A 12,899-nucleotide genomic window follows, 5' to 3' on the forward strand; every position below is an offset into this window, starting at 1 on the left:
CATTGGACATTGCGCTTTTCAAGTACAAAGTTGGTATGTTATCCATCAAAACGAAACACTTTTGTTGCGTTGACTTTCTAAAATGTATGTTTGGTTCCCCGTTTTCTTCCTGTTAATCGACAATGTAACCCATTTCAATATATCTGTTTATAATAACTTTTTGAACCATTAGTTTGAAAAACCAAAGTTTTTTTGTATCAACTGACTTTTTTTGTCCATTCAAACATAAATCCCAAATCCAGCCAGCAGACGAGCGTCCATGGATTTTGCGTCATAGTATAAAAAACGGCAACGGTGAAAAGATTTTCGGGTTTCCGTATTCGACGTGCCAAGCTTTCGTACATTTACGTATAATATGTGAGAGTTAGTCTGGAATCAAGAATGGGGATTTAAATAAGGACCCAAAAAAATAGATAGTTAAAAAGCAAAAATATATGATAAAGGATTATAGAGAATGATTAAGTATACTTAATTATGAAGAATCATGCAGAGACATTATTCTCAGAGCATATATATGTCTGGAAAAACTGAGAATAAAGAAAAGGTAAATAAAGAAGATTCAATCATTTATTTATTATTTATAACTCATTCACAATTTGTTCCATTCATAATTAAATAACTGTGCTGAGAGGGGGTTTGGAAAATTGACAAACGAGAATTACTCTAATCAGAGAAGAATTAAATGTTAGACAGTTAGACTGTAATAAATTAAATATATACATATATTTTACAAAATGATGTCACAGAAAACACAGATTTTTGTTATTACTAATAAGAGTCTGCAATTTGAGTATCACTGTGACAGTGTACAACAGTTTTCAGTGAATTAGAAATTTTACTAATAAATGTGACAGAAGTCAGTTAAGAATCTGTGACAAGTTCTTTTGTAATGTTATTAGGAAATGTCCTATAAGTTTTCCTACTGCCTCCTTGATTTAAAATTGCATCATAGGTGGATCCAGGGGGGACCCTTTCGTGGGAAAAATTTTGTTGATTATATAGGGAATCACTGAAGCATGACTGGAGCGGGCTCCCCTTAGGCCAGTCAGCCCCCCCCCCCCCTTTATTAAAAGTTCTGGATCCGCCAGTGTGCATACTCTTCAAGGTACAGCTACACATAAAAATACCCAGTGCTACATTATCAGATTGATCGATTCTTGAAATGGCTAAATGTTGGACTTGATCTTTTTGTCCAAGGTTAAACAATATATTTTGTTTTATAATTTTCAACTCATGGACTATGCAAATACTTTTAACACTATCTCCTCATCATATTCAACGAAAAGCTCACCAGATCTTATCTTCACATGTTTGTCAATATGGCCAATCAAATCAAAATTTTACTTACTAAATTTGCCGTGAAATATACTAAAACCTAGGTTGCCACATGTTGAGCAGGAAATTCCAGAGGAAGTTCCTTACTGTTTATAATTCACAGTACCTGAGTTCACCCATGTATTTTGGAGGTTCGTATTGCACATAGCGGCGGATTTAGAGCACTCTGCCCCTCCCTTTTTTGTGGGCAAAACAAAATGATTGATTATTTAGGGTATCACTGAAGCATGACAAGAGAGACCCCCTCTTTGACAGTCAGTGGGCCTCCTTAAGAAAATTTCTGGATCCGTCACTGGCACAATTTTAGTTTTTATGTAATGGTACAAGTAAGCCCAACGGTTACTGTTGTTTTTATCTTTCATTCTTTTGACTTTTCTCAATTATTTGGATTTATGTTTATAAACTACAACTTTAATTGTTATCCTGTTTCGATTTCACGGTTAACAACAAACCCACAACAAAAGGCCATGTACTGTAATTTTTTTATCTTGCCGAAAAATAGTTTTATTTTCACCTGCAGGCCTGAGAAATATGTCCAAAATTTCATAACAAGGCTGTTTGGGTATCACAGCTTAAAATGTTATCACTGTTGATCCAATATACAAATCCTTGGTTGATCTATTCTTAAACGACTTCTTTAGTACTCTCACAATGGTATTAATGACATTAATGCCTCCAACATAAATGTTATGTATGTTCCCCTTAAGTTATAAATAAAGTAGAGAAATTGGGGACATTTATTCCACATGTTATCAATTTTAAAAGAACACAAGCATGTGTAACTTTTGACACCACCTGCAGGACACTGAGGAGGTGGTCAAAAGTGAAGGTGGCAAAGTTTATAACAGTAAACCCGCGTGACATGATGTCTCAAACCATCAAATGCTTGCTTGAAACACAAGTAAAATAGAAGCAGGTTATTATGCCCTTTGATTTTATCCCACACCAAAGATGAAGAAATGTATGATAAAGTGATAATGGTATATTATTCTGTACATTGTATAAGGGACGAAGTAAGTTGACTAAGTGACTATTGTTTGTCGTGATTTAAACACGATAATAGTGTTCTTTCCCCTAAATCTTATGAGCCGCAATTGTTTTTTTTTCAATTCCCTAAGAATTTGTTCATATTTTAACAAAAAAAAAAATCAAACAATTCGGAGTTGTGAAATAGGTTGTACATTTTATGGTTAGTAACTAACACTTGCTTTTAATCTTTATCCTTCTCAAATTTCAAAAACTTCGCTTCTCGTTCATAATTGACTTCAATATCAGTTTCGTTTTTAGATATTTTACGCTTTCTATCAAAAATGTGTAATTTATATAGGTGTTTACTAAGAAAGTTTTCAATTTTACGATCTTTGTTTTCATTCGCATACATCAATGGCGTTTTCCCATTTTTATCCGCTAAGAGAACATCAGCTCCGTTCAGTATCAGTTCTTCAACTATGTCGGAAAATCTACTTTTGGACGCATATAACAAAGCAGTCATTCCATCAAAATCAGAGACGTTAATCTTTGCTCCTTTTTCTAATAATAATCGGACAAAATCACTGTTGTCATGTTTACATGACCATATGAGAGGAGTTTTTCCATCTCCATCATATACATTAATGTCTGCTCCTTTTTCGATGAATAATCGGACAATATCACTGTTGTCCTTGTTACATGCCACTAAAAGAGGGGTTATTCTATTTATATCAGAAACATTAATGTTTCCTCCTTTTTCTATTATTAATCGGACAAGAGCACTGTTGTTATGTTTACATGACCATATAAGAGGGGTTTCTCCACTTTCAATAGGTACATTAACTTCTGCACCTTTTTCTATCAACAAACGGACAATATCACTGTTGTCATATCTACATGCCCATATAAGAGGAGTTTTTCCATCTCCATCAGATACATTAATCTCTGCTCCTTTTTCTATCAATAATCGGACAATATCACTGTTGTCCTGGTAACATGACCTTATAAGAGGGGTTTCTCCATTTTTAAAAGAAACATCAACTTCTGCACCTTTTTCTATCAATAATCGGACAATAGCACTGTTGTTCTTGTAACATGACCTGATAAGAGGGGTTACTCCTCTTTTATTAGATAAATTAACGTCTGCTCCTTTTTCTATCAATAATCGGACAATATCACTGTTGTCATTGTAACATGCCGATATACGAGGGTTTTTTCTATTCTTGTCAGATACATCAAAGTCTGCTTCTTTTGCTATCAATAATCGGACAATATCCCGACTGTTCATTTTACTTGACAATAAAAGAGGGGTTTCTCCATCCATGTCAGATAAATTAACGTCTGCTCCTTTTTCTATCAATAATCGGACAATATCACTGTTGTTATTGTTATAAGACAATATAAGAAAGGTGTCTCCATCCATATCAGATACATTAACGTCTGATCCTTTTTCTATCAATAATCTGACAATATCACTGTTTTCATTTTTACATGACCAAAGGAGAGGGATTTGTCCAAGTTCCCCAGAAACATTAACATCTGCTCCTTTTTCTATTAATAATCGGACAATATCACTGTTGTCATTGTGATATGACCATAATCTAGTGGTTCTGTCATATTCATCAATTTCAAGTAATTCTGCTCCTTTTTCTGTCAATAATCGGACAATATCACTGTTGTTGTTTTCACATGACAAAATGAGAGGGGTATGTCCATCTCGATCTGATAAATTAACGTCTGCTCCTTTTTCTATCAATAATCGGACAACGTCACTGTTACCATTTTTACATGACAAAATAAGAGGGGTTTCTCCTGATATATCAGATAGATTAACGTCTGCTCCTTTTTCTATCAATAACCTGACAATATCACTGTTGTTATTTATACATGACGCTATTAACGGGGTAAGTCCATCCATATCTGTGACATGGATATCAGAACCCTTGTCTATGAATGTCTTAACAACATCTGTAAGACCCGCAGAACAGGCTTTTATGAGCAAAATAGAAAATCCTTCTCCCTTAGTATTTTTAATAGAATTTAATATATACCTTATTAAATCAGAAAAATTTCTTTTAAAAGCTAAACTCAACGGTGAGAGAGAAAGTAATCCGGAACAACCATCAGACCAATAATCAAACTCAACAAATGACTCTTTTTTTTCGATGCTTAAAGTTATCAGTTCTCTGCGTCTGTCTGCCGGTAATCTATTCAGATAATCAATTAGTTTGCTTCTGCATTTTTCCAAACTCATTTGCCTGCTGCAAAAAAGGGAAACAAGATCTCCCATGGACCACTGATCAATTATTCGTTTAAAGAACTCGTCCTCGTTGAAATCAGCTATCCAGATGGTGAAATCCTCAACTGTCTTATCCGGTGAAATTAATGATTTGAGCATTGTGCGTTCGTATAACATTTCACTGTCAGCAAATCGTAAAAATGATTTCTGAAACTTATGGCCAAAATAGAAACTGAGAAAGTCAAACGTTTTATCATGTATTGCAGAGAATGATATAACTTGTCGAGAACGATCGTAGTTAGATCTAACAAATAAAGGAACAAGAGATTCCAGTTGTTCAAGTATACGCTGGCGAAGAGTGTTTCTCGGAATTCCACAATTTTCAAAGAAGTCTTCCCTTTTTTGTCGTTCTTGTTCACTTTCACAATTTGTAAGGAGAGATACATTTAAAGATCCATTAGATATAACGAGGAAAAACAATGCGCAAAATTTTGTTTTGTCGAGAAGCAAATGCAGCGCATCTATTTCTTCAGTGTATATATCAAACGGGTTTCTGAAAAAATTAACGACGTCAATGTTTTCATTTTCCTTGCTTAATGATTTGTACAATGCAAACATTAAAGGCAGGAACTCGTAATTGTCCAAATCATTTTTGATATGTTCCACCGCAAGTTCGGGTAAGTATTGGCGGGCAATTTGTAATTTTACCTGAGATGATAGATAAAAGGTTTTAGAAGATAAATTGCAAAAGTTCTCAGTAAATAGCTTCAATCTTTTAAATTGATTTTCATTGAACACTTGAATGCGACATGAGGCAATTACTTTCGTACTATTATGTTTCAACACACAATTTGTTGAATCATTTCGTTTAATCCATTTTTCAACTTCCATTTGGATGACAGTATATTTCCCACATATATCATCGATTACAAATATTTGCTTACGATTTCTCTGAAAGTACTTGTCGATTTCGGAAGGACTGTGTATAGGAATAATACGATAGCCTTCAGTGTCGCGTAGAAATAGTGCAACATGATGAATAGTTGCAGATTTTCCAATTCCTGATGTACCAATAACCGTGCAGCAGTTATTGTCAGTCAAGGATTTCAAAATGAAATCAACGGCATCTGTTTTGATGAACAATTTATTTTGTTCTTCCCATTCTTCAATTACGATCTGATGACTTTCTACAAGCAAATAATGATAATAATATTACACAGATAATGCTACTTTCTAAACGTCAACGTCTACTTTTACAGAGACAATTTTTATTGATTAGTTGAATGATATATTGTTGTTTTTCTAAACGTCCAAAAAAAAATATATCATGCAGGATCAGGACGAGAATAAATTAAACAACAAATAAAATATTTTTTACAGTAATAGGTTTTGCACAGTATTATTGAGATGCATAAAGGATTGGAAATTTGGACTGCCATGTTGGAAAGTGGAAGAAATTGGGCATTACATCACACAAACTACATATTTGAAAGGTTCCTTTGACGGTCAGAGAGTTAAGAACACTTTTTACCCGAGCGTGGGATTTAGCGTCCACATTCTTATCCGATGTGGCTGCGTTTTGAAACATACCACACAGCCAAACAGATGTGTCCATTTTACCATCGGTGAACTTCCACAACAAAAAAATTCCAGGTGACTAAAAAAACGCTTCGGACACATAAACATGATAAATTTATAAAGTGGTTAATTTTATTCTAGACTTTGCAATAGAGTGCACAGTCCTCAAGAGAAAGCAACAAAACAAATACGTGTTAAATAACCAATTGATAAAATAACGTATATAAAATACAACAAAATAACGAATAGCATTTTGACGCTGTCTTTAGGTTGAAACTCATGAAACTAACTGGTTAGACAACTAGTTGGTAATATAACCGGAACCTTCTCCTAATTTTCATGGAACATTTGTATTGTGGTAGTTTTCGCGCTTGAAGACAACGAGTAAATAAAAAACAAATACAATTATGGCCAGTAGAAAAGGTTAATATTCAAAATTGGCAACCCAAACGGTTATCTCTTTGATGGCACAGCTTTGTGTCTTAGAATTAATTTCTCATATGTAGACTTTGTTGCCTGTAAAATATTGACGGACCTATTAAGGGCTGTTTATAGGGAACATCCTCAACACTAGATTAATTTCCCAGCTTTGGTTTGTTGTCACTCGATAGGTTTCTATCCTGCCCTTGTCGTTTTGTTTAAATTCATATGTGATGTCATTTTGATGGGAGATAACTCGTGTACAAATCGAGAAGCTGGGATTATTCGTTCTTCCTAGCATTTAGATTAATACTAAATTAATTATTCCTTTTCACATGATAATGTATAACCCAATATAATTGTTCATCATAAATGTAAGGTATAATAATATATATACACGTATATACTTTTTATGACGTTTACGTAATAAATGAGGGAAGTTGTCGAAGAATGTTTTTGGTACATTGTACTAAGATATTTCAAATCAATCATTCTTATTGTAACTAAGCACCATCATTGTTTGACAGCCAAATATGCAGCATAAATGGAGTATAATTCTATATGTCTTCTTGTCATGAGTTTCCTGACAGAAGGTTGAAAATCACCAAATGTTATTGAATAAGGGGTAACAGTGATATACATATGAAATCTCTTAATTTAAATTTTGACAAACAATCAATATACAAAAAAAACCCAGAGGAAATCGCAGAAACTCCAAACGGTGCTAGACACAGTGACGTTACAGTTTAAGCGTCTCCAGCTATGTGTCATATGACTACTCATTCAGTCTAAATTTTACAACAAAGGAATAGAACCTATCCAGTAATTTTTCACATGATCATCATACGACTATTATGATATTTAAAGATTTAAAATCACAAAAACTAAGGCTTGTTAAAAAAGAAGTTGAATTAGTCCTTTCGATGGGTGTCAGAATGCAATACGATGTGACATCATAAATATAAAAAGTATTATATGATTGTGGCAAAAAAAAACAAGCATATCACTAGTACAGTAGCAGTCAAAGAAATTAGAAGATATAGTATCAGTGCCAATGAGACAACTCTCCATCCAAGTCACAATGTGTAAAAAGTAAACAATTATAGGTCACATATATGTACACCACACTTATCTAGATAAACTTGTAGCCCTTTGTTGATAAATATGTTTATCATACATATATAACTTTAAAATTTCAAACTACAGGTCTCATGCATGAATATATCAAATTTTTATTGTAAATAATATTTTTATATAGTTTTAATTTGGGAGATGATTTTATATGAATAGTGTATACTGAGAAAATTTGATAAAGGAATGTTATTTTGCGTTATAATTCAATTTATATACATCAATGTAAATTAATATTAATAAAAACAACAAGAAATACGCTTTGTTTTTAGAAGATATAGTTTCCAAAACAAACACATAAAATCAGCCATACTGAGCTTTGTACACCTATTTAATCTAATTACACGTTTTTGAAAGGGGAAAATATAAATTAATGTATGCGTTCTTACCTTTACACAGAAGAGAGTCAATATCCTTTTGTATATTTTCCACAGCTTTAGACAGATTAATGTCCCGTTCTCTTAGTATAGTCAGACGTTCCAAATATGTCTTTTCAGTTTCTTCATCCATGCAACATTTCTCCAAGATTTGAAATTTCTGTACAAATTCTCCTTTTGGCTTACCAATATAAGTCTCCAATCGAATAGCAATGTCTTTAAAAGTGGAAAAATAATCAGTTAGACTAGTATCCGATACTTGCGCATTCCCTCTGTGAAGAATTTCATTTCTAATCCTTCTGATACGTTCAATATCATCTCCAGGTAATATTTCAGTGGCTGCTGGAGGAATGTGAAAATCCCATCCTTTACTCGGAGAAGGAACTAAATTTAAATTTCTGACAAGTTTATAAACCAATGGAATATCAAAGTTTACGTAACCATTTGTACGTACATTGTTGATCATTGACCATTCATCTGCTCGCAAATTACGGTGAAGAAACCTATTGCTTGTCACGTCAGCATAAAGGCAATGTTTTGGTTTTGTTATTGCGATAATATCTTGTAAAATGTCTGGAAAAACTTGTTGTGCAGCATGCCCAATTCTTGCATAGTTTGTCATCAATGAACCATTGCTGCATACAATAGGATTTGTTCCCAGGCCGGACATGATTTTAGTATAAATTCGTCTTTGCGAATTCCGTCACATATTCACTGTCAAAACAAGACAAAATAAATATACCTCATTAACATGCTTTAGTTATTAATGTTTTTATAATAACAATGTAATTTTATCAATAATAATTGTTTTTGTTATTATTATTAATATTATTATTATTAATTTGTTATTATTATTATTATTATTATTATTATTATTAATTTATTATTATGATGATGATGATTATGATGACGATGATGACGATGATGATGATGATGATGATGATGATGATGATGATGATGATGATGCTGACGACGATGACGATGATGACGATGATGATGATGATGACGATGATAATGATGATGATGATGACGACGATGACGATGATGACGATGATGATGATGACGATGATGATGACGATGACGACGACGATGACGACGACGACGACGACGATGACGATGACGATGACGATGACGATGACGATGATGATGATGATGATGATGATGATGATGATGATGATGATGATGCTGACGACGATGACGATGATGACGATGATGATGATGATGACGATGATAATGATGATGATGATGACGACGATGACGATGATGACGATGATGATGATGACGATGATGATGACGATGACGACGACGATGACGATGACGACGACGACGACGACGATGACGATGACGATGACGATGACGATGATGATGATGATGACGATGATGATGATGATGATGATGATGATGATGATGATGATGATGATGATGATGATGATGATGATTACTATTATTATTATTATTATTATTATTATTTTTATTAGTAGTGGTAGTATTTCTTTCATTATCATTTGTATTTTTATTGTTTTCTGTAATAAAATAGTTGTTAGTAAGAGTTATTGAAGAAATATTGTTGTAGTGGTATGTGAAAATGAGTGACCCTGCACTGTGTCCATTGCTCTTTAACACTCGGCCACCTAGACTGAACAAACAATTCAGCTTTCGTTGGTCTAGTGTTACCTTTCCTCGTCAGTAGCATCTAGAGTTGTAACACAGTTTATGATATATATATGCATGCATTCATGCCCTTGATTAATTTTCAGACTTATAAATATTTGCATTAACATTGTATCTTAAACACACTGTATATGCAAAATTGTTGAGTTAGATTACTGAAAAGTAAAAATTAATTGTGCAAAAAATAATATCTACACACGCTCATAACACATGTCTCATGTCTATCTCTAGATTCGCCTTACGTGACATATTTTTATATAGCGGATATGGTCAAGTGGTATAGAGCACTGGATTTGACGTTAAGCGATTGATACTGTAGTGTGTTAAAGGTGCGAGTTCAAATCCCGTTGAGGGCTTATATAAATATTAACATTAACCCTAAATCTCAAACACACTAACATCCAGTAGGCTTATATATTGTATGGTTGTCACTTGCTGATACTTGTTTGTATGATATATTTATTACTAGTGACTGTGTAATAAATTGAATCATTATCCCATACGATATATGAAAAATTGTTTAGTTAGATTGCTGACAAATAAAAATACATTGTGTATAAAAATATAACAACATCTACACACGCTCAAAACACATGTCTGATGTCTATCTCTAGATTTGCCTTACGTGACATATTTTTATATAACGGATGTGGTGGAGTAGTCTAGAGCGCTGGACATCACGCTACGCGATCGGTACTGTAGTGAATCAAAGGTGTTCCCGTTGAGGGACAAAAATTAGTCAGCATAAAAATCTAATTCTAACACCGTTGGGTTTAATTTCAAGACTTATATAAATGTTGGTATTAACCCTGTATCTCAAACAAACTGGCATCTAGTAGGCATATATATTGTATGGTTGTCACTTGCTGAGACTTGTCTGTAAGATATACTTATTGGCTGTGTAATGAATTGAATCATTATCCAATACGATATATAAAAAATTGTTGAGTTAGCTATATATTGCTGACAAATAAAAATACATTCTGTATAAAAAATAATATAACATCTACACACGCTAAAAGCATATGTTTGATGTCTATCTCTAGATTTGCTTTACGCGACTTTTGAAGTTATAATTTTATACAGCTGATGTGGTCGAGTGTATAAAGTAGTGTACCCGACCGTTTTAGACACGGTGTGGTAATCCATAGGGAAATCCCCATGATTATGAGATATTGAGTTCTAAAAATAATCACAGGACTTTTAAATAAATGACTTAATATATAAATACACGTAATCAAATTGGTGTTTTAAATAGGTGATATGTAACCAAATCATTATTATGCACACAGTTCTGGTAATGTAATTAACAAACAAACTTAACGGTTTAATTGTACATTGTAGTTTATTCTCATAAGATTTCAATGCAAACATTATAAAACTTTAATGAACGGCCATTTTGAAGAAAAACATTACATTCTAAAGTTTTCATTTCTTTGAATTGAAGTACACCACTTCAGGCTAAACTATAAGTAAACAAAAATTCAATTCCCCAAATAAGTGTTAGTTTATAACATTGTGCAGTAGTATAAATAAACTAATCATAGATATCAGGGTTAAAATATTTTGTACGCCAAAAAATTAGTAGTGTACCAACTCAGGAATATGGCAGTTGTTATCAAATAGTCCGTTTATATGTATGTTGGCGTTTGTTTTTGAAGCAGTTCAGTGTTTCTGTTGTTCCGTTGTTTTCCTCTTATATTTGATGTGTTACCCTCGGATTTGGTTTCAGTGACCCGGGTTTATTTTCGCTTAATCGATTTATGACTATTGAACATCGGCATACTACTGTTGCCTTTATTTATGTAAATTAGGTTTTATCGATCTACAGCCAGACATGAAATAATCGTTGTAATATGTCCAATGAAATATAAACACTGAAATGGATAACTCAAATACAATCGAAAGTAGAAATTCAGATCAATGGATTAATAATCGGTGAATCACCTCTTTGTAAACATTTCACTAGTTTTAAATCGGCAAATAATCGACTAACCTTAGGTTATTGTATATACTCCGTGTTGATAGAAGAAATGGGTGTATCAATAACAAACAAATATAAGGGGAAGTACCTAAAATATTGATAATTCTATTGCATTATGGGGATTTAAATTATTCCTACGTGGCGATATATTTAAATACCTATAGGAAAAACGTGTGACGTTCAATTATTAATTTCATAGTATGAATGACAATTGATGACAAAAGATCGTACCAAATATCTATTCTGTTCGGCACTATTTTTTCGAATAGATAAACTTAGTTAATACAAAAGGTTTATTGACCATACAAAATTCCGACACAAATGCAAGTCTTCTGTTTTGTACTTGTTGGTAGATACAATGTTATTGAATCTGAGTTTGAAGAGAACAAATTATATAAACTTTTTCAAAAAAACATATTTCTTTCATGTTTTAAGCTTATCAACTTAACATGAGAAAAGGCTTTCCCTGAAATGTATATTACATTTTTGATTTTGTTGTGTTTGATCTGGCTTTATGGTCTAACTATAAAGAAATATACAGATCAATAATCTAGCGTAATTACTAAAGATACGATACAACATGTCGTATCGTAATTATTTATCGTAAATATACGACATGCATAAGACATGTCGTAATTTGTATTCTCCAACGTTGTCGTAGTACTGTTACAAGTTTCTCGCAATTGCTTATGTCGTAAATCTACAGAACAATCATTTTACGTAACAAACGAAGATTTTATTCAAGAAGTGCCCGATTTAATAACCAAGTCAAAATCTAGCTTAAATACAAAGGAAAGTAATAGTAAATGCATGCAGACTCGTGATTATATATATGTTGCACTGTAATCAGCAACGTTTGAGTCAGTAGTGCTGATCAACTGACTATTGTCTACTTTTTATCAAACAATTATCTCTTTAAAAATAAGGATATATGGTATGATTGACAATGAAACAACTATCCACCAAAGTTCAAATGAAGTGGATGTAAGCAATTATAGGCAACCGTCTGGCCTGCATCACTGAAAAAAAAAACCATTCCGTATAGTCGTCTTTAAAAGGCCCCGACATGAAAAATATGAAACAATTCAATTGAGAAAAACCAACGACCTTATTTAAAGAAAACAATTTAACGAGAAGAAAATAGGACAGACTAGAACTAAATGAATGTAATAATAAGTACATGCAGACTTGGTTT

The 12,899-nt window shown here is 32.9% G+C and overlaps 1 protein-coding gene across 3 annotated transcripts; it reads right to left on the bottom strand.

Annotated features, from left to right (window-relative positions):
- Positions 1-2,435: 2,435 nt before the first annotated feature.
- On the bottom strand, positions 2,436-11,801 carry LOC127721476 (uncharacterized). 3 transcript variants are annotated; one of them, XM_052228220.1, is made up of 4 exons: positions 11,717-11,801; positions 8,062-8,763; positions 3,644-5,730; positions 2,436-3,247 (listed from the first exon to the last, which is right to left on the bottom strand). In XM_052228220.1, the coding sequence occupies exons 2-4, from the start codon at positions 8,717-8,719 to the stop codon at positions 2,546-2,548; spliced, it is 3,447 nt and encodes a 1,148-aa protein (XP_052084180.1). In that variant the 5' UTR covers positions 8,720-8,763; positions 11,717-11,801; the 3' UTR covers positions 2,436-2,545. The 3 variants fall into 3 exon arrangements, with proteins under 3 accessions (XP_052084180.1, XP_052084179.1, XP_052084178.1); XM_052228219.1 differs by having other exon boundaries at positions 3,446-5,730; XM_052228218.1 differs by having other exon boundaries at positions 2,436-5,730.
- Positions 11,802-12,899: the final 1,098 nt, after the last annotated feature.

Source organism: Mytilus californianus, unplaced genomic scaffold, assembly GCF_021869535.1.
Source record: "Mytilus californianus isolate M0D057914Y unplaced genomic scaffold, xbMytCali1.0.p SCAF_12, whole genome shotgun sequence".
Classification (NCBI taxonomy): domain Eukaryota; kingdom Metazoa; phylum Mollusca; class Bivalvia; order Mytilida; family Mytilidae; genus Mytilus; species Mytilus californianus.

Coding starts and splice junctions, on each gene's coding strand:
- LOC127721476 (XM_052228218.1), bottom strand. CDS start 8,719: ATGTCCGGCCTGGGAACAAATCCTATTGTATGCAGCAATGGTTCATTG. Junction 5,731..8,061: donor TGACTCTCTTCTGTGTAAAG/GTAAGAACGCAT, acceptor ATTTGCTTGTAG/AAAGTCATCAGATCGTAATT.